General features: G+C 39.3%; 1 protein-coding gene across 1 annotated transcript; it reads right to left on the bottom strand.

Annotated features, from left to right (window-relative positions):
* Positions 1-524: 524 nt before the first annotated feature.
* slc16a4 (solute carrier family 16 member 4) lies at positions 525-21,953 on the bottom strand. The gene is made up of 11 exons (XM_079359493.1): positions 21,682-21,953; positions 21,254-21,333; positions 19,522-19,660; positions 13,949-14,081; positions 13,576-13,708; positions 13,198-13,341; positions 12,925-13,086; positions 12,201-12,845; positions 7,089-7,300; positions 5,351-5,444; positions 525-2,157 (listed from the first exon to the last, which is right to left on the bottom strand). The coding sequence occupies exons 4-11, from the start codon at positions 14,063-14,065 to the stop codon at positions 1,949-1,951; spliced, it is 1,716 nt and encodes a 571-aa protein (XP_079215619.1). The 5' UTR covers positions 14,066-14,081; positions 19,522-19,660; positions 21,254-21,333; positions 21,682-21,953; the 3' UTR covers positions 525-1,948.
* Positions 21,954-22,025: the final 72 nt, after the last annotated feature.

The following is a 22,025-nucleotide window of genomic DNA, read 5'->3' on the forward strand; positions in this document are numbered from 1 at the left end:
TGCATGTGCAGACCCTGTAAACACTTTAAATGCCATACAATTGAAGTTCAAGCACTTGAGCAGTTTGAATTGTGCGTATTGAGAAGAGCTGATGTGTCAACCACACAGCTGCATGAGGACGGCTGAAATCTCTTAGTTGGCAGGAGACATTTTCGTGTAAAGTTTTTTTCTCTGTTGGAAACTGTAAACTGTGAGAGAGAGTTTAAGAGATTAATCAAAAGTTGGTTAAATGAGTTAGTTTGTGTGTGTATTGGTGAAAGCAGCTGAAGTGTACCAACTGGTTGTTTGTTGTGGTAAAAATGATTTGGAGTAACTATTGACCTTAAAAAGCCTTCTGTGGTCTGTAGATGTGTTCCTGCAGATATTACACAAATTCAGCTGAAAGTTTTAACATAGCCCCAAAACAAAAGCTACCAGCCTTATTGTGCCGCTGAGTCCTCTGCTGCAGGTGTAACCGTAGTGTGAGACAAGGACTTAGGAATGTGACAGTTTCTTTGACTGAGTTGAGTCCTTTGAAGTTACCAAATGCTGGTTTCACCAGCACAATCATCACACAGTATAATTACTGAGAAGTTCTGAAAAGTGTTTAACTTTATGTCAATGTTTGGTTATCATGTGTTATTTTATGCTATTATACCATGTAAAGTGACCTTGGGTGGCTTGAAAGGCGCCATCAAACAAATAAAATGTATTATTATAATTATTATTATTAAAAATGTGAAACGCTTCAACTTGCCATTTCAGAAAAAAATATGCAAGATATTTCAAACCAGAATTAATGTCACCAAGTACAAAGGATAGAATCTGGCTATACGATTAAATAATGACATAGAACTTCAGAAGAGAAGAAAAATGGTTTCTTCAAAGTCTGCCCATTCATTTAGATGGGGGGGGGAACTTCAGCATCTTTACTACTCACCACTGCACTATTATCTTATTTAGCCTTGTGCATATTAGTCTTTGCTAATTTGTATATTTTCAAGTTAATTGTTGCTATTTATTATTATACCTTTGTACAAAGAGAGCACAGTTTACCAAAGTAAAATGACTTGTGTGTTCAGCATACCTGGCCAACAAAGCTGATTCTGATTCTAATTCTGAAAGATTCCCAAAATATGAAAATAGGACATCCTGAACGAGCTAGTCATTCAAGTTTGAATAGTTAGTTTTTATAAATGAATGCTGAATTAGCTGATGCACTGAAAAGCCATGATATAACTAACAAAGATATATATATATATATATATATAGAGAGAGAGAGAGATTGTGAGTGCAGAACCCAAATGACACTCACAGGTCATACCTTTTAATGCTGCAGATGCCATACAAGCTACCTTTGTGCCGGTGCATTAATGTTTGGCCAAGAGAGACACATTTTTCTCATTTCAATTACTGAAGCTGTTGCTACACTTGGCTTTGCAGACAGACTACACATTGTGTCATAGAGCAGGCAACAATTAAGTGGTTGCGAAGTTGGATATAATAACTAGGGATTCAGAGGTTTGGGCTTCCACTATTATCATGGGGAAAACAAACCTTGTAGACAAGGACAACTGCATAGCTTAGTTTCCAGTCATTTTTGTGCAAATTGAAAATGCTTGCAAGGTATCTTTAAATAAGTGATTGTTGAAAAGCTATATTAAAATGTGCAGGATGATATAAGTACTTTTCAACGCATACTAGAGTAGGGGATCTGATATTTTAAGAAACACTAAAATTTTGGCTTTTCAAAGTTCAACAAGATCATCTCGTCACCAATGTCCCTTAACTGAATGCTCTTCGACATCATGTTGTGCTTTCAACACGTTTTCTTCTTGTTGCATTCCTGCTGAAATTAAGGGTCACTTGGGTCCCGACTTTAAGCTGGAGTCCAAGGTCCATGTTATGCAGGCCTATGAAGTTCTAAGCATGCTGGTTCATGATTGTAGGCCTTCCCTTGGTTTCATTCCTACACAGCGCCGTTCTGCAGGCGGTCTGGGGTGAAGCAGCCGTTGGTCTTACAGCTGCTTTCTGCTCTCTTGTCTCGGGTCAGTTTGTTCCTGGCCTTCCAGCGCTGAGCCAGCGGCTCCATGAAGAGTGAGAGGGAGGAGAGCAGATAGCAGAGCCCCGCCAGGTAGAAGGAACAGTCATACGTCTGAGTGTAGTCATAGAGGAAGCCTGCAAAACACAAACTCTTTAAGCAGTACTCTTTTTATCAGCACATACTTTACAGATGTCTTTTTTAGACACATAACTTCCATGCACTACAAAATACATGCTATATTATAAATAAAAATAACACACCCTGTGGTGGGACTTTTTTCACTACCAGAAATCCAATTTTCTTGTTTATTTTTTTCCAAAGCATTAGTACATTATTTGCTTTTATAAATAACATTTAAACCTTTATAAGGGTAAACTAATCTATCCCTGGTTACATTATGAAAACTGTTTAAAGAGTTACGTCTGTTTGCATGAGGTTGACATTTCACTTCAGAGTGGGTAATATGTGTGAAATCAAATGGCCCCAAGTCAAAGTATGACCACATTGAGGCTGTTACTGGGACCATTAGTGGACAGTTGGCTGTCCTGAAGAGACTGACTGAACAACAGGAATGTAATCAACCCTTTTCTGTAAGGCAGGGGCCACACTTTGTCTCTTAATAATATTACAAACAATTTGATTGTAAAAACTTTTTCATTTGCCAATATCTTTGCCCAAAACTTTGACAAGGGCTTTGTGAGGGATCATGTTTTAAGCCTGCGTGATCTCGGTGTAAACTATACTGCAGGTGACTCATAATATCCCATCTCATGTTATCTGTTTTCTTTTACATGAGCCACTTGACATTTCACTTCAGACAGTTTCATTGCAATGTCATAAAAACACTTAAGTATGTTTTGGAAAATCTGTACCTGCATTTTTAGTTTTTACAACTTCTACTTCAACACATTTTATCTTAAAAAAATTCGACCTTTACCGTTTCCTCCACTACATTAATATTGGGCACCTTGAAAACCTCGATGTTATTGTCAGCCTCTAATCATCATCTTTGAGTTTGACTTTGCTTCTTTTTCTTCTATATTAGTGAAGGCATGCAAGCCCATTTTCATTGTGTTTCTGCACTGCTATTCAACGTGTTTGAAGATGGACTCAGGGAAGATCTCTGCAATAGCTTTTAAAATGTGTCTGCTTGCTATAACGACCCTGCAGCTGACTACAAGGCAGACTGAAAAATGCCTAAGCAGAAATTAAATCTAACCTGGACAACAATATTAGTTGAGCATTTCCATTGTCAATCAATGAATCCATTTGCAATACAGACTAATTTGCATAATCTTCCAAGGACCTCAGGTATCCTACCAAATACACCATGGCTGGCTATGGAAATGCAAACAGGAACAGGCTTTACTGAACCGAACTGTACTGATCCATACCGGACCGCTTGGTGGAAACAGGGCTATTGAGTTCCTTGAGGAGAAATCCCAGGAACTACAAGTTCCCTATATCTTGGGCTAGATCTATTACCCAAGAATTACATTTAGAATCTGGTTCCTGCTGTTGAAATGTACATCGTTTCTCTATAAGGTCCCTAGTTCCAGGGAAAGTTCCTGCTGTTGAAAAGGTGCTTTAGAGTGAAAACAATACTGTTTGCAGCTGGCGGGGATTGCGCTGCAGTAAATGAGATGTCACAAACATGATTACCACGCCTGTATTATCTGTACAAATATACAGTCTGTATGATTTTAACATATAACCAGGGGATAAATCAGTCCAGGGTTGTCAAATCTTTACCCACGTGTGGAGACGGTTTGGAGCTGTTACGCATGATGACGATGAGAGTGTTGGTTTTTTCATGAGTTGTCCTTTCCTTGAAATGTCTTATCGCACTGCTGCCAGTAAGACTTCAGAATTTGAAAATCTGGCAGTCGTGTTTCTTGTTATTTATTTTATAATGCTTAAGTACATTTCAACGCCAGATACTTTTAAAACTTAAATTGGCTGTTTTATGAAGGGGGTTTGTGGGTTTTCAAATGTTATTTTATCTTAAATAATAATATTTAATAATATATATTTAATAATTAATAATAATTGGCTTTTAGACTTTTGCTTTATTAATTTTCTTTAAGGTGACGCTTACATTTAGATTTACATAAATATGGTTTTTAAGCACTTTTTCCAACACTGGTTTAATCCAATGGCCCCAAGTTAAACTGAACAAGTATGACTACATCAAAGCTGTTACCGGCCATAAGTGGACAGTTGGCTAGCCTGAAGAGACTGACTGAAACACAAGAATGTAATCGACCCTGTTCTGCCTAAGGCAGGGGCCACACTTTGTCTTATGGCAGTATTTTTACTTGAACTGCGGAGATGGTAAACAGAGCCACCCGCTATTTTGTACCACCCTGAAGCGCGTCATTAGTTACATTACAACCCCAAAAACCACGAGCTTCTGTGAGGTGGTATCCTAACACTTAGAGAAGGGACTATGTCACCAAGTTCAAGAGACCCCCATCCCAATTCATCAACAAACAGACACTTTAACAGGGGCCAAATGTTACCTTTAAGGGCAATACCTGGAAATGCCTCAAACATACGCAGAAAAGGGATGGGCATAACATGTTTATCATGTTACAACATGCTGGTTGTCTGCTTTTGTTTCTGCATGAGGTAATATATTAAACAAATTATCGATATGTCTGATATGTTTTTTAGATGACCTCAAGAAATCAAAGTTCATTCCAGGAAATCTAAGACAATTTGAGGTAACAAAAACACTAAAAGAAAACTGTGTATATATAGGAAACAGCTCTCCATGACTAACAAAGTCAATCTGCCATCACTTAAACAATGTGAGTCAAACCCGGCCGTGTTATTCCAGCTCAACTTTCTTTTAGTATGGGGGAAATTTGACCCAGTAACCCCCATATGCATTTTACTGAAAGCAGACTCAAAATTCCAGTCTGCATCTACAGAGCGGAACTGACTATAGCTTGTTTTTCTCCTGTGCGTTTCAGTTTCCACACTTCACAGTGACTGAATGCAGACACACACTTAAAACACACTGCAAGGAATCCAGGACCCCTTGAAAATATGTGCTACAACACCCCCTAAAAATACATGTTCATTAGAAAGCCAGACTTACTCACACTTTTTAAAGCTCTTATTAACTGACAAACAGACATGCACACAAGAACACTGAAAAACATGTAAAAAAAATTGCCACATGGTCAGCAACTCACAGTTGAACAAAAACCTTATGGTATATTTACTGCATATGTAAGGGTTTGTTTTTGTGTGCATATGGACAAATGGGTTAGCACATGTCTGACTTCCTGAGGGCTTTCAATGACATGATCCACTCACCTGCCAAAGGAGGCCCTGTGAGGCAACCAAGACCCACAAAGAACATGGAGAAGCCCATGGAGTTGTTGAGTTTCTCTGCCCCCACAAGATCTACCTGCAAATAGGAAAAAACATTTGATGTTAAACCTGGATCTCTTCACACACAAACACATACACTGCTCTTGATACTGTTCTCGTTGACTTGCATTTTAAAATGTTCATGTTTCATACACTTACACAAATAGGTGCAATATTATAACACATTTTAGAACCCATGCTGCTGAAAACAATCAGCATCATGAGAACAAATTCACCAATAAACCCTTAAGACTGTGCCACTTTCAGTCTTTTCACACCTGCAATGAAGGCAACTTGTTTATGAAGCAGCAAACCCATTTCCAATATTCTCCAAGTTATTGACTGACCCTTTTGAAAATCTTGTTGCTCTCATATTAATTTTGTATCAGTTTTACTTGAATGCACACATCAACACAGTACGTGTAATGTTACTGGTGTAATATCATGCATGATCAAACAGCACATACTGTATATCTAGATATATGTCCAAAGTTAAAAAGGTCATGTCAACATATGAAATGAGGTCAATATTCAAGTTTTTCTGTATTCCTTCTGACAAAGAAACACATAGCACCTAAATATAGCCTCCGATGGTGAGGTCATAAATGGTCGTTATGACTAAAGAAAAGAAAACTGATCTGACCAGCTCTTCGGTTTCAATTCAGTGTAAAAATAACAACGGATTACACTTGTCAACGTTTAATCCCAGAGGCATGTCCTGGCCTTTGCACCACGTCGCTACCTCCTCACGTTTTTTGTTGTCAGGTGTGATGTGACCTGACGATACAGGATACTTGATTACTCAATATGTTGTTCAGCTCATAAAAAGCGGTTGGGAAGCTTCTCCAATGACCCGATTCAATTATACATTTACCTTTCACAGTTTGACGCTACACTATGATGTAATGAGACAACACACAAAAAGACATAGTGTGAATTCCCCACACAAAGAGTTGGATACTGCTGGGTCTTCATGGTAAAGGACAAAAGGCTGACACTATAGTGAGACTGCGTGATAAGATATTGGGATAGTTTATCAGGCATTTTCCAAAGGCCCCTGAGATTCTGCAACATTGATTATCTCAAAGACCGTTTGGTCTTTCTTTCTTGGGAATTACTTTTTAAAGACAATTTAAAGACACCATGACCAGAATTATTTCTTCTTTTTAAGTCTCCAAAAATGTTAAGACTAGTGAAGACATGTCTAACATCTTTGAGTCTGCCATAACACTGAGGTAAAAAAGTGTATTTATATAGTGTACTTTCAAAATAAATTACCTGCCGGTTTCCTTAAAGTTTTTTGACTTGGTAAGTTTTTTGAGTCACTTAATTTTGCTGAGTCTGCAAGCAGTTGCTGATTTCTGAGAAATGTTTTGCTGAAAGGAGCTTCACATTTGATTATCTATCAGTTAGAAAACCTGAGATAAACCAGCCTATGCTCCTGTCTCAGGTTGCTTTAAAATGTGCTTAAAGCACTGACCTTTAGTACTCACATTCACAGTCTGCAGAGGACGTAACTGTTTACATCATCCCAACAAGCAACATTGCTCTTTACTTTCTTTAAAATGAAACAAAACTCTGGGACCTATGAAGAGAAATGTACGCTTATTGTAATGGAGATTAAATTGTGGAAAAGACAGGACATTTGCATAGCCTTGTCCAGAGCAGTCTTGTTTCTTACTAGAACAGGCAGCAGCAGAGCCATGTATCCTCCACAGAAGATAGCAAAGAAGATGGCGTACACCATAAGCAGGATGTATGAGGTGGCCAATGGGGAAAGCAGGTTGACCAGGCCACACAGGATCAGGTAGGCCTTGTGGTAGTGATATTTATGGAACAGGTTCCTGTCAGTCACCCAGCCCGAGGCCAGCTGAGCGACGGTCTCTGTGATACCTGCAACAGAAATGGACAGGTCTGATGAAGAAAAAAAGTTCAACAATGGCGTTTCATTTAAATGTGATGCGATAAATGTGCAGGGCATGTTAAAAGGAGATATCAGTAAAACTGTAAGCTCACATTAAGTTAAATGATAAAGGTATACAACCATAAAAATCAGTATGTTTCTTAGTTATTATTGTCACTATATTAATTTTGACTGCTCTATAAGGTACTCAAGACAGGCTCGACAGAGCTTACAATAAAATATTTAGATGGCAAAGGGAGACCAATCTTTAGTAATGGTGTTTTGGTGAATTCTCAAACAACAGATGCACAACTGCACTTTTAGATGAAACGCCTTTAATAATTGAGAAGCTTCACATTTTAAATTAGGTAACAAAACTAATAGTCATAGTCAGGTCAGAGTAGGGAACTTTAGCACACCTTCACTGTCCTCTTTTATTATGAACCAATGAACATGATAATTATTGTATGTCCATTATAAGACACTCCTCACTTTCTGAACAAGCAGTAGCTGACCTATTCATCCAAATATAGTAAAGGAACAAACTCCCTAAAAAGGGGGCTACCCCTACCCCAAAATAGGACAAAGCACATCCATATTTTTTGAAAACTTGAACACATCTAGTTTATGAAACAGATGTTTGTTTAAAAATATGTTACTGCACAATAACTTTTTTATGAATCTTACCAAAAAATGTATCTCTGAACATCAAAATCAGAATGTCACCAAATGTGGACAGGATGTTCATAGATAGTAGCAACGTTTTTATCAATACAATTTTCCATTTAAAAAAAAAAAAAACTTTTATACACATTTTAGGCGGAAATTGAAAATTGTACGTATATCATCCTTTTTTAAGTAAGGACATCAATCATTAAAATGCAATCTTTATCTTCTTAAGAGTGTTATCTAAACCTAAAATCAAGTTATTTGACTTTTCACTAAACCCTCTGCAGTCATCAGCTCCTAACAGTAAACTAGTGCAGCCAGGATTTCAGGGCGACATGTACAATGACAAGTTATGAAAAAATATGGATGTGCTTTGTTCACCTCGGTTAGCAGTATCTCAACTATTAGGGGCCCAAGTTCTGCATTTCAGTAAAGATTCAAAGAATTTGGCTTGAATTAGAGAGCCTTCGAGGCTCAGATAGGCATATTTTGATACCTCCCAAAGGAGAGACTACTTGTTTTCATGTGTTTCCAGGTTCAATGCTCAGCTAATGCTCAGATCTAGTCCAGACCAAGCTGTACAATTACAGTAGAATAGACACAAGACACTCCCTACATTTAAAAGTATGTTACATAAAAAAAACCCACAACTGTAAGTGATAACTTTCCTTAATTATTATTGATAATAAATACTGAGATAATGTAGCACTACTGCACTTTAAACGTGTCAATATGGTCACTCTGTGCAATAACTACGATTGATAAAACATGCAGAAATATTTCCATATCATCTGAACTATATAATGTAAACACAAGTTATTGTGTTGAGATAATCAAGGTGGAGCTCAGGCACTAATGCTGATCCAGCACAGCATAGTTTTCAGAGGCGGACACTGTCTGCAAGTAGTGCTTTGTTCCACAGAAAAAGTTTCCTGTTGAAATCTGCCAAAGTGCTGCATACTGTCAAGTGGTTCACTTGCAGCTGGTGTGATCTATACAGACACTGACACAAAGTAAGCTGCAGGGACCTTGGAGCAAACCATAGCCCATCCCTCACACTACTGCACTTATTTTATGCTTAAGTGGGATAAAGCATAAAAGGTGTGTTGTGTGTTTCTCTGAGAGAGAGTGTAAGTGAGGGTGGGGCAAAAAAGAAGCATGTGAGGAAAGGCTGATGCTCTGCAGCAAAAATACACAGGTCTGCATTGGGATTAAGGTGGTGTCTAGACAATTCCCTGTCGTTCCCATTCTCTGAAAGTGATCGCAGAAACAATGGGTGTCAACATTCCCATCTGTTAACATCTCTATTACACTGGAAACACCCAGACAAACTACTCATTAAAATGTCCATCCCATTTGATTGATTGCTTGCTGCACACGGGTATGATGACTTGGCAGATATGTGCTGCTCTCTGCTGAGGTCAACTGGAACGCGATAGGTGATGCGGAAACTGCAGTGGTGTATTGACCGTCGCAGGAATAGCTACAAGCAGGCAGCGCTGAGCCATTGATCTATGAAACAAACAGGTTCTATGCAGATCATAGTTATCTCTGCACCATAACCACTCTGGCTGCAGTCACTGACAATCAGTGTGAACTCAGAATAGATCTGAAAAAATCTGCTGAATGTGCAAGACTTTGCATCTTTTTGGAAAAAAAGGTTACGCTAATCTACATGAATGCTATTTATTTAAATCAGCTACAGCTTCACTTTTTACAGCGTTACACTGAGCTGAAGTGAATAAAAAATGATGCAAGGAACACCACTGCTTTCCTTACATAACAGCATCTTCTCTCCTCAGAGGTTACAGAGATGACAGAGGCAGCTGTGCAGTGTTTATGTGTCCTCCTCTGGCGAACCAAGACGGCATCCTGGGGTGTCCCCTGCCTGCATGCAGACAAGTTGGAGTTTGTTTGTGTGTATTAGCCTCAGTGGGATGGTGCAGGCCTGCAGCTGTTCTTCATCAAACTCATTACAATGCAGTTTAAATTTGGCCTCTCTAAGTAGCACCTTAAGCTAAGCGCATAAGGGACTTAAGTGTTTTCCTCTGCAGTGTACACAGGTATAAAAGGTGTATGTTCATGCCTCTGGGCTTTAACTGACAGTTGGAGGGGTGGGAGAGTGTGTAAAGCATGAAAAGATGCCCCTTCCCCTCCCCCAGTCACTAGATTAAAGCTAAGGGTTTTAAAAGGCATGTTGGTTTTCCCAGCTTCTCTGCAATAGCACTTGGCTTGTCTTGCTTATCTTTTGTACGTATTCCTGCCTCAGTGCTCCTCTGCAGAGGATCAACCACTTCAGTACTGGAATAGGACAAAATTGGGAGCCCCCTCTTGTCACCACGCCAGCAAATTTACTCATTTAACTGTTGCTTGGCGACTAGAGTTAGCTCCAGAGTTGGTGCTGAGTTTGACCTGAACAATCATGGCCTCCCTCCTTCAGCCGAGTCAATGGGCCTCTCTGACAGCCGCTGGGACGGGGAAAGAGGGACAGCAGGATTCTGGGATGGTGGCTTTGTGGTGTGGTTGGCACCCCATCTCTCTCTCCCTCTGTCTCTCTCTTTCTTTCTCATTACAGTGCACGTGATTGGAGAATGTGACAGAACAAACGTGCCTGAGTGAAAAGAATCTGTTGCTCATGCTGCTTGCCGGCACTGATTATTGAAAAGCATACAAGTGTTTTCACAGAGGGTCAAGGAAATGTACACAGCTGCATCTAAAAAGTGCAGCATTTGGTGTAAGCGCTCTCAAAGCATGATTGTTACACATAATACACCTTTTTATAGTGTGTTTTTATACAGTTGTGTCATTCAATCACCATCGTAGTTTTGGCTAAATCAAAACTATTTTCCTCATTTCTTATAATTTTTCTGAATTTTCTCCAGTATTGCTGACAATTAAAAAATGCTTTCTCAAAGCATATCTCTGAAGCCAGAGCCTTGCTGAATAATGTAAGCAGCTCGATGCCATTTTACTTTTATGACATCATCTCTATTACCTTGTACATTTAATACATTGTGAAGTAATAGAGAAGACTATCTGTCATTATTCTCATCTATGAGATAATATGACCTTTGTCTACTTTTACATGACTTCCAAGGACATATGACAAAACTGGAACATGTAACTCATCAACACACAACCCATCTGGTACATTTCAATTATTCACAAAGCCTGGACAAGTGCTCTTTAAGAATCACATGCACATGTGGTGGCTGGTCAAGATGTTAACACTGTTTTCTGTTCAATATGGAGTGGCCTCATCGATGGCATACAGTTGAACCCAGCTGCCTTTGTCAGTGGACCAAAGTTCAGCTTTTATGTAAGCGCATTCATTACATAAGACTGCAGAGTCTGAGCAGCTCACAAATAATTAATGCCTTCAAGTTGACTGAGGACTTTTTTTATGTGGCTTCTTAAACCCAGTCTTAGAGCAACCTGGACCTCCCTCCTAGTCACAGTGGGATCTCTGCTAGAAGCCACAAACAGCAGGAGTGTCCTGTGTATATTTGAAGTATAGGAGGAGAGAGTTTCTTTTATTACTAAAATGTAAGCATCATCCAAATTTCAAACCAGATAAAAACACCACTGCTGTCTAATCTTGAAGAAAGGAGTAGGTGAGAGGTTATACTCGTGTTGATTGTTGGAGACATTAGATTTGGTTTACACACTGGAGAAGCACTTCATAGCGAGCCTGAATTAAGAATGCCATTGTTGTTTCATTAAAATGAATCAAATGTCTTCATTTAGAACTTAAAGAGTTACCAAATCATGTCTTTAGTCAATGAAGACATGTTTCATCAATTTATATTTTACAACATGAACACTTTAAACATAAATAAATTATGCAATGTCATCCTTCATTCTGATTAGTTTTTTTTTAATTGTGTTGTGCTTATGAAAGAGGAACACTGACAATAGAATCAGAATTGTGATTCTGATTATCTGCATTTGTAGAAGACATAGCTAAAAGACAGAAGACGAAGGGCATGCTTTAACAACAGATGAATTGGCTGCTGTGAAAGTTAATTAATGACATCACTATTTTGTCTCTTCCATCTTGCACTTCAGAATAACCTTGTGGTGAAGTTCTGTCTGACACTGGGTCAGCTTGTACTTTGTGAAATCATAATTATGTCCATTAAAAGACACACCCCTAACTTCCTTCTTCTCTGGGTTGGATCATGAAACAACAAAAGGAACTCTTGTTCAACATGTGCTCACCTGCCACAGAGATGATGAAGGAAGCATCCATAGCATCAATGCCCAGGGTTCTGGCACGGGCAGACAGGTGGAAATAAGGGATGAAGTAAGCCAGTTGGCTGAAGACCAAGGACCAGGTATAAATGCAAAAGAAAGGGTCTTTTAACAAGGAGAAATCCAGAACTTTGGCTTGTACGACAGTCACCTCAGTTGGCGTGCTGGCATGTGAGGGAAATCCAACAATGGTGGAACCATTCATGCTGCCATTTAGCTCTGCAGAGCTGTCTGGAGTTGTGGGTTTACACTGACCCAAGTCACAGTGGCCATTTACCCCATTAAGGACCAGTCTGGTCAGTTCAGGGTTCACAGACTGGTCCTGGAGTACCTGAGTACATTGGCCCTCCAGATTGTCTTTGTGAGGGGTTGGAGGAGGGGGTGGGGAAGGGAAGGAGTCTGATTTGGAGATGCCGTTAGATAAATGAGAGGAGCCGTTCATGCAGCTCTTAGAGTGGTCTTTCTCTGAGGAGCTCTTTATGGAAACAGCAGGGCTCTTTTGGATAGGAGAAGAGGTAGGGTTTGGCACAGGTGGCTTCACATTGATTGGCCGCAGGAGCATCCCAGTGGCCACCAGGTTCAGCATGAGACCACCGAGAATCAACATCGCCCCTGAAAGAGACAAAGAAACTTCAAGATCCAGATGCTGAAAGTGGGTTAATACAAACTATAATTAAATTGTCTTGAATACCTTGCCAAGCATACTGATCCAGGAGCAACTGAGTGAATGGAGCTAGCGCAAAAGTCAACCCCATCCCAGAACGCCCGATGGCATATGCTGTCGCCAGCCTCTTTCGGAAATACAGCGATGTGACCACGGAGAAAGATTGATATAGCAGAGCAAAACCCATTCCTAATTGGATGATGGAAAAACAATGGACATTTTTATTATCATTCAGAGTGTACATGTTTTGGCAGACAAAATTAGACAAAGTATTTTGGCTCACCATAGAGTCCTACTCACCAACTACAGCTCCCATGCTGATGTAGAGGAACACCACACTGTTGGCAAAAATACTCATGAAAAAGCCTCCACTAACCAGTACTGCTCCGGCAATGGAGGTCACCCTGACTCCAAGCTTGGCACAAGCAACGGAGGCAAGGGGTGCTACAGACAACAAGGAGCACAAATAAGTGAGCACACAAAGGTGGTTTCAATTTCAAATATTATAAGTGTAAATGGGTAGAGGAAATGTGGCTTAAAATGGTATAAGCCTAATGTGTTCTTACAAAATCAGCAGAGACATTAAACAATATACAGTTGTTTGTGTCTGTATATACTGTCTTTGGACTTAATGCAAAGGTGTGCAGGGCATACAGAGTGCTTTTGTTGAAGACAAACCTCCAGACAGACGCAGACTTGACATGATGGAACCAATCCAGCTGATGCTCTCTGAGGAGCCGCCGAACTCATCCTGGAATGCCACGAAGAAGATCCCAAAACTCTTAAGAGTTCCCATTACGAGGACATTTACCTGCACACACACACACAACATGAACATATGAAATTGATGGAGTAACTGGATAAAGTTCTGTCTTTCAGCAAATATCAGCAACATGTTAGAAATGACCAGAAACCTTATAACTGAACACAATATATCTGCATGTGCACACAGTGGTTAGGAAACCAGGCAGCGATGGATCAATGCTGCTCTTCAAGGCTTAATATTGACATTTTAAAAGTAAGCAATCATAAACATCTAATGTAGACATACCAGGAAACAATGCAGCACCACCATCCAGCCCCAACCTCCATCTGGAGGTTCCTCATACTGGATCTCTTTTTCCTTCTCCTTCTTTGAGGTCATGGCGTCCTTCCTGAACAGGTTCATGGCAGCCTTGGCTTCACTATGAGAAAAGAAAGGCAATATATAAAAAATCTCATAGGCTGCCTAATCAGCTCTCATTTTTTCACAGTTAATGAACACAACATGTGAAGTTAACCCTCAAGACTCACATGATAAAAGTCAAATGATCAAGAAGCACTTACAACAAAGTCTTCACCTCATCACAAACGTGTGGTTAAGAGATAACATATAAATCAATAATCTTTCAGCTCTTCTCAGTCGTCTTTTGAAGAAGAATCTATGTTGTTTTATGTTTATGTAACAAAAAAAAAGTCATTTTATATATTGTACTTTATTAATCGCTGAGGGGGAAATTCTGGTTCGCACTCTTTTATTTTATAGACATGCTTCTCACACACAGGCCTGAATCACACACTAGCACGTAAGCAGGCCCTGCATTAATGGAGAGAAGTCAGAGTGCGGCGGCTGCAGCCACTGGAAGCACCCCTTGAGGTGGTAGGGGTTCGGTGCTTTGCTCATGGGCACCTCAGCAGTGCTTGAGAAGTGATCTGGCACCTCTCCAGCTACCAGACCAATTTCCATATTTTGGTCCACATCGGGACCTGAACCTACAGACTGAGCTACTGCCACCAATGGACCTGGACCTTGATTTATTTTTCCTTGCAATGCTTTAGCTTCAAGCTGTTTTACAGAAAGCTCTCTTCCAAAACAGTGAAACCGACCATTTTTGTGAATGGTAAATAGACTGATCCTTAATAAGCTATTTTCCTAGACTTCTGAACAGTCAAAATATTTTCTCAATCTCATTCATTTAAATTCACATGCCAGAGTAGTTTAGGAGAGAGTATTTTGCCAAAGGACACTTTAAACACTTCTGGAGCTGGAAGTAAACCACCAGTTCTCCAGCTGGGAGACGACCAACTCTGAGCCACAGCTGCCTATGAAAGTAACAATTAAAGGAAAAACAATGCTTGTCATATACTTTTCATCATATATGACAATGATTACCATTATAATCATCAGGTATATCATTACGTGTGATCTTGTAAGGCTATACCAACAAGGGAGAGTTTTAACGTGTTAATTCATTGAGCTGTGAAACAGGGCAGTTACAGTACAGCCAGCCTGGGTTAAATTTCCACCTCTTTTACTCTTATTACAGCTGCTGTGCTGGACTGAATGTCTCAGCAGTGTTAAGTGTGTTTGTTGCAGAGTGAATAATCTAGGACATTTCTAGGAATGTCCTGTCAGCATGTATTTGCATGTTGTGGCATAGAGGGCAAAAGTTTGTTTGAATTATTATAGAAAAAGCTTTGTGTGATATTTTAATTTCAAAACTACTAACCTAGATGTCTGCTACAGGAGGCAGCAATGCAACATTGTTTAGCAAAGCCAAAAAACTTTGTTAAATCTGGTTCCTGAGCTCATATAGACAAGCTCAAAAAATAACTTGGTCTTTCATAAAAACCTTTGAGCAACTGACATCCGAACCAGTTTACAATCTGAAACGACTATAAGTTAAGTTAAGTTAACTTGTCTGCCCGAGCAAGCCCAACTGTTTGAAGCTGGGTCCAGCAACCAACAGCGATTGGTAAACAGCAGAAAGAGGTAACATTTCTTCCCCCAAAAAATAGGTTGGTAATTGATTAACACAGAATTTCAAGGAAGGTTAGAGGGATTTTTTGTAAGGCTTGCATTCAGGGGTATCTTTCCGAGTTTTTCTCAAGGTATTCACAAATAACCCCAAAAGCATAAAATGTACAAAAATGCAAACATCTGATGTTCTTCAAACACAAGAGTGTACATGGAAGAAGATGAATTTTACTCAAACACATTTCACCAGTACCAAGATCTGTCACTTGCAGCTATAGCTGGACTTAACAGCAGGTATTTGAAGAGATGGTATATTAAGGAATTAGATACAGCTGTGTCTTTGATCAAAAATCTGAATCCAGTTTCCTTGGAACAAGTACCTGTTTTCAACAAATGTAAAGACTTTCCTCCAGGGTGTATTGGGTTCACCAGAATGGGAAGAATCGACCTGGGGCAAAAACACATTTTAAAAGGGTATGTTTGACCAAAGCAAACTGACTTTTCTTCTTATCATAAAGTCAAGTGACTGTATAAATCTGAATCATTATAGTTGTAAAGAGTGAGTTAATTGGTTGTCTATGAGTTGAGTTTGATGTGTGTACTTACAAATGGCAGAGGGGTTCAACCATGGCATTAATGGATTACATAATGTCATGGTGTGTATAATGTTCCTGGGAATACATGTGTCAACACGTGCATATACAGTATATGTGTAACTTAGAAAGTTAAGCCACCTGACTGCAGCTTTGTGACATGAGCTTGTTTGCTGCCATGAGAGGATTTGCCAGTAACCTGTTTATGCCTGAGATGTGAGCGAGATGTACTTCAATGTGACTCCTAACTCTACAGGAAACGTGTGAGGTCGAATTTCAAGGTTTCAGTTAAACATGTCTTCAATATGTGTTCACAGATATCAAATGAGACTTAATTTACATCTTTGTTAAAGCCAACATGGTGGATACCCTTTGTACAGTGTTTCTTTAAATGCATCATGAGGCCTGCACAGTAAAAGAAAACATGCAATGTATGTTAACTTAAAATTATTTAAGTCGATACATAAACAAATACTAACACAATAGCTTTAGTTGTAAATCACAGTTTAATGTCTACCAGCTATTGTTCATGTTTTACACAATACTTTAGTTTCAAACTTGTTGTGTAAGAAAGTGAGAAAGCATCACATGTTAAATAAATTATTATTTAATTTCTTTGAATAAATTCTAATTTATGGGATGAATTGTGAATGCTTATATCGCTAATATTGTGATTCATTGCACAGGCCTAAAATTCATACATGTGCATGGGTAGACATTGTAATGACTTCCAAACAAACATTTCTAAGTATTGAAAGTCATTAATTCAGAGAACCAAAGGTGAAAGGTGGATTGAAGCACAGTTGATGGTAAATGAGAAAGTCAAAGAGCAGTCACAGTGAATGAGAGTTTGACACCATTAACACCAACGGACATTTGTAAAAGAAAAACCCAGCTGTATACCAATCACAACTGTTTTACAAGTAGTATTAAAGAAAAATGTGCAATACTACGACTTTGGCCGATATCTTCCTATAGTCAGTCATGTCTATCTCTATCTTCATCCTTAGAGGTAGACACAGATATACACATATGTTGCGCAGTCAAATGCAATTATCAAATACAACTGGAAAGTAACTGCCAATGTACATGTATCACTGGTTGACACTCTAAAGAATGATAGTGATTGTTGTAATCCATAACACACTTTTCTGGTGACACCCAGAAAAAAAACCTGCTGGTTTAATACAATGATACTCACATGAAATGTATTTTGACTGGTAAAAAAATCTATCGGCTGATATTATGAGCCAGCCGATAAATCGGTCGGGCTCTAGCTGTGACTGATAGAGCCACAGTTGTTTTCATTTAGGAATATAACATACTTCATTTTGAGTTTTCAGTTCACTGTGAGATGAAATGAACACAAAAAAAGAAAAGACAGATCCTAAAATTCCTTAAAAGCTGGCTGCCCTTGAAGTAGGGAAAGGGAGAGGGCACAGTAAACCTGTGTGTACCAGCTGTTTTTAATAGACTGCATCACTAACTGAGTCTGACTTAGAAATGTATAAGAAGCAAGGACCACACTAGGCAGAGAACACAGAGGGGATTAAATGGGAAATGAATTGGGCCAGTGTACTGAGGGAAAAGAATGTCCCCCCATGTGCTGTTCACAAGTTTAGTGCTTCGATGCATGTTTGTGAATGTGCCAGGGGTCTAAAAGTTTCATTGAGGGGTATTAGCGCTTTCTAGTGACGTATTAAGTCTGTGTTATTGCACGCTTCCAACATGAGATTCTCTCTTCAACTTTAACATCACGGGTCCAATCTAATATTAAGTAACTATGTGAATAGTGTTTTTGACAATTTGTCACAATGTTGACATATAGACCCTCACAAAGGCTTAAACCAAAGTGTTTCTTTAAAAGCTAGCACAAATAGGTAACACATCTAGACTCATTATTTGGGTTCAAATCTGCCATGAAGTAGTTAAACTGTTAAATGTATGGAAAAAAACATATTTCAGCCTAAATTCAGAGTTAAACACAAAGATGCATTGTGTGTAACTAAAAGGCCTAACATATGATTCCAATGCATTATTGTCCTCAAATAACATTGGCAAACGCTTGTTTTCTTGCCAAGACTTTAAATCCAGAATTGTTTAAATTCATGTTTAATACTCTGCAATCTTCCTCTTCACTGCCTTTGCTGGAGTATTGCTGCATATCACAGTGGGACCAGTGGTCGGTAATCATTGGCAGGAATGTGTAACACAACATTCAAGTGTCATTCAGAAGAAGCTCTATAGAGTTTTAGAAGTACAGAAACTACAGTGTACCTGAGGAATCATTTACTGTTCTGAGAAATATGATTATTAGCTCCCAAATGACCCGAGAGCAACCACCCACATGCAACAAGGTAGAAAGATGAGGAGACAATCTGCTTGGCGTGCGGGTAACAAAACCCCCGTACCAACACCTCCAAAGCTCATCTGACATCATCTCATCCTACGATATATATATATAAATATGTATAAATATGTATGTATGTATGTATGTATGTATGTATGTATGTATGTATGTATGTATGTATGTATGTACACACAGTGAAATTTGGAAGTTTGAGAAACTTTCAAATTTCACTACCAAATCTTTATAGTGCACCTATGAACATCCAAGGAAGAAAAAACACAGGACTTGTCAATAGATAATTTATCTGATTATCACATGAGGCTATGTCAAAAAATCAAGTGGCAACATGAAAAGGTTCAGTCCTCGGTACAGAATCACACCTGTAAAGGAACACGATACGGGATCAGGGAAGACAGAGATGGAACACTAACAAGAGTGTAACTGTGGAAGACAAACACTTCATTAAGGTGCTCAAGTCTCATGTTCACTTTAAGGCTATGACACATTTACAAGTGTCCCGAATCCTGTACAGAACAGTGAGCACAGAGCCTGATGTCTAGTCTCATTGTTGATTACATATTTTATCATTGACAACATATTTTATCAACAACAGCAAATGTAATATAAAGTAATATCATACAGGTGACTTGATGCAAATGCTCCTTTTGAAATAAGGACTCTGGACTTCCCTCTTCTGTTTTCTTTAAAAGGAGATCAACTGGTTTTGATAGCAAATTTTAAATACTGCAGAATAAATTGGGTTACGCAGCACAGATGAATACAGTAAAAAAAGTAAAATATTGTGTGTGGAAAATCTAAATATGTACGGATGCACAAACGTTGACGTGCAGAAAAAGAAGGAAATTCAGGTGAGTGGTTGAACTTTGCCTTAACAGTGTCCAGTCACAGATTCTAAGAGTTATTCTGAAGAGATGTTGAGTTACCTCCTCTGCAGCTTTGGTCGTCTGCCTGACGGCTCTGGAGTTAAAGAACGAACTCAGATGGTCCTATTCTCTCAGTGTCATTCTTATAGGTTGTTCCAAGGGCACTGGTAACTCGGTTGTGTCAAGGTTTGCGTTACACCTGTAACAATAAAGAGACTGATCAGAAGTACAGCCAGGAACAGGAATATGGTAAAACAGACAAACAATTTAATGCAGATAGAACATTGAAGGAATTTGACAGAAAATTTAAAAGATTGGTTATCTTGTAGCAAAAAGTGGGTGTGCCAATCCAGCTCATGTAAAGGGGAAACAAAAACTTTGACCTGCTGATGGCAATAACAGTAATGTCTGAGGTCACTAAAGCCATCACTTCACATATCACAAGTGCTAACATAAATCAATTGAACATTTATTGAGGTACTTCAAACTATAAAGTTGGATCAAAACAGCTTTTTTGCCTTTACAGGTTGCCTTGATTTAAATAATTTCAATTTACAAACATTCATACACAGCAGCGGGAGCACATTAGGATGAAGTGCCTTGCCCAAGGGCACATTGTACACGTGGAGCTGGGGACCCTTCAGTTGAGAGACAACCGACTCTACCACTGAGGCCCCATAACATATGTGAGGCACGGGAAGGAACGTTTCATTTAGCTTCCTTCACAAATAAAATCAGCCAGATGTCTGTCTGCTGCTGACTGTTGCACTCTGGCCACAGCTTTACTGCAGAGGAGTGTCCACACCTGCAGAGCCCCCCCCCCCCCCCCCCCCCCCCCCCCCAACCACACATACAGCCGGTCTTGAAGAAACCCACCTAACTGCTTCTACAGGTTTAAAGGGTCAAGAGCTTTGCTTGACAGTTACACAGTTTTTTTTCTTTAAATTGTCTCAGAGGTAAGACAAGAACAGTGACTTCATAGAGGCACAAAAAGTGAGTGGTGCAAAGATCTGGCTTCCTATTAGTTGCAAGTTCCCCTCTAACATTACAAAACCATCAGTGCATCTGAAATATCGGCTGAGATGACTGTAACAGTAAACCTATTATAGACAGTAGCATGGCTTTAACAATACTTTGTTAAATAATACATCTCCCTGTATTTATGGACCCTAAAAAACATCTGATCTAAACCCACATATCATGCATGATCACAATGAAGGTTTCTCCCATTGTTATATGTGGAGAAGAAAAGTCCTGTGCATACTGTGGTTTATCAGCAGAGGTGAGCAAGTGCATGTAATAATCCTTACTGAACAGTTTTGTAGAGTTAAAAGGCTCAATGAAGGATACTCATTTACTTACAAAGTCTAAATACAAGGATTTTGGCCACACTCCAACACTGCCAATAAACTCTTTCTGTGCAGATTATGTATTGAAAGTTTAACGTATTATTTCTAACAATACAATTATAGAATAAGGATTTCTCCTCTGGATTTCATAAAGTGAAGAAAGTGTGTGTAAATCCACAAATAGTAGATACTTCTGTCAGAGAAACATTGTTTTGTAAAGCTACATTTTTTGTGGTTTTAGTTTGCTTGACTTGTTCTGTCATCAAGGTTCTTGGAATCCACAATATGGAGCTTCCACCTCTGACCACAGCAGTAAATCCAAACAAAATCCAAGAATTGGAGCTGGGAAACTTTCAGATTATGTAGTAAATGCAGTGTTCAGCTGAAAGCTTTTGGCTTACACAAACCCGTATTAATGAGAGGGGGAAACAGGGAGGTCTTACCGTGCGTGGCTCTGAACTTGTTGTTATCTGCACTTCACAGGCCTGTTGCATCGTGCCCTTCACTCAGCTTAACTCTGCTTCTGGGAGGAAAAAAAGGTTCCGTTCAAGAGGATGCGTAAACATCTGAGCAAGCTGAATAATAAGGGGACGCTATAAGGGATGCTATCTGAGTAAAAGAGATTGGGTCGCATTAACGCAACGTATGGAGGAAAGTTTGAAAAGGAAAGTTTGAAAATATTTGGAGAAAGTTTTTTATTTGCTCTTATTATTCCAACAATAAAGAAAACAGGTGTATAAAATTCAATATTAAAATTATCTATTAAACAAAAACAAATGTTCGTCTTGTTTTTATGGGGGCTGGGTAAAATATTCATATCTTGAGTTAAAGGAAAAATATGCAACACAAAAAAAAAAAATCCAGTCCATACCTGAAAACTCTCTAAGTCCTTTTATATCCGTCGATTCAATTAGTTGAACCTGATGCGTAATTTTCGGTCTTCTCGCTCTGGGTTTGTGCGTCCCAGGAAGACGTGCGCATCACCGGCGGTGGACCTTCTGGAGGAGAGAAGCTGCTGCGGGACGTTTTTCTCCGAAGATGAACGTGCCATAACTTTGCCTCGACGAGCGAGTCCCTCTGAGTTGCATCTCACATTTCAGCCTCCACATCACTGCCTTGTTGTGCCGAGGAGCCGCAGAGGGCAAAGCTTCCACACTGAGGAGGGCCACGTGACTGAGACGTAGCAGTGAACCTCATCCGAGGGCTCAGGGGGAG

The sequence above is a fragment of the Symphodus melops genome (genome assembly GCF_947650265.1).
Source record: "Symphodus melops genome assembly, chromosome: 13".
In the NCBI taxonomy this organism is placed as follows: domain Eukaryota; kingdom Metazoa; phylum Chordata; class Actinopteri; order Labriformes; family Labridae; genus Symphodus; species Symphodus melops.

Bases quoted from the DNA above. Each gene is read 5' to 3' on its own strand.
- slc16a4 (XM_079359493.1), bottom strand. From the start codon at position 14,065: ATGAACCTGTTCAGGAAGGACGCCATGACCTCAAAGAAGGAGAAGGAA. The intron at 13,709-13,948 runs GTATGTCTACAT...GTGTGTGTGCAG, and splicing joins TGGTGCTGCATTGTTTCCTG to GTAAATGTCCTCGTAATGGG. The intron at 13,342-13,575 runs GTTTGTCTTCAA...TGTTGTCTGTAG, and splicing joins AAGTCTGCGTCTGTCTGGAG to CACCCCTTGCCTCCGTTGCT.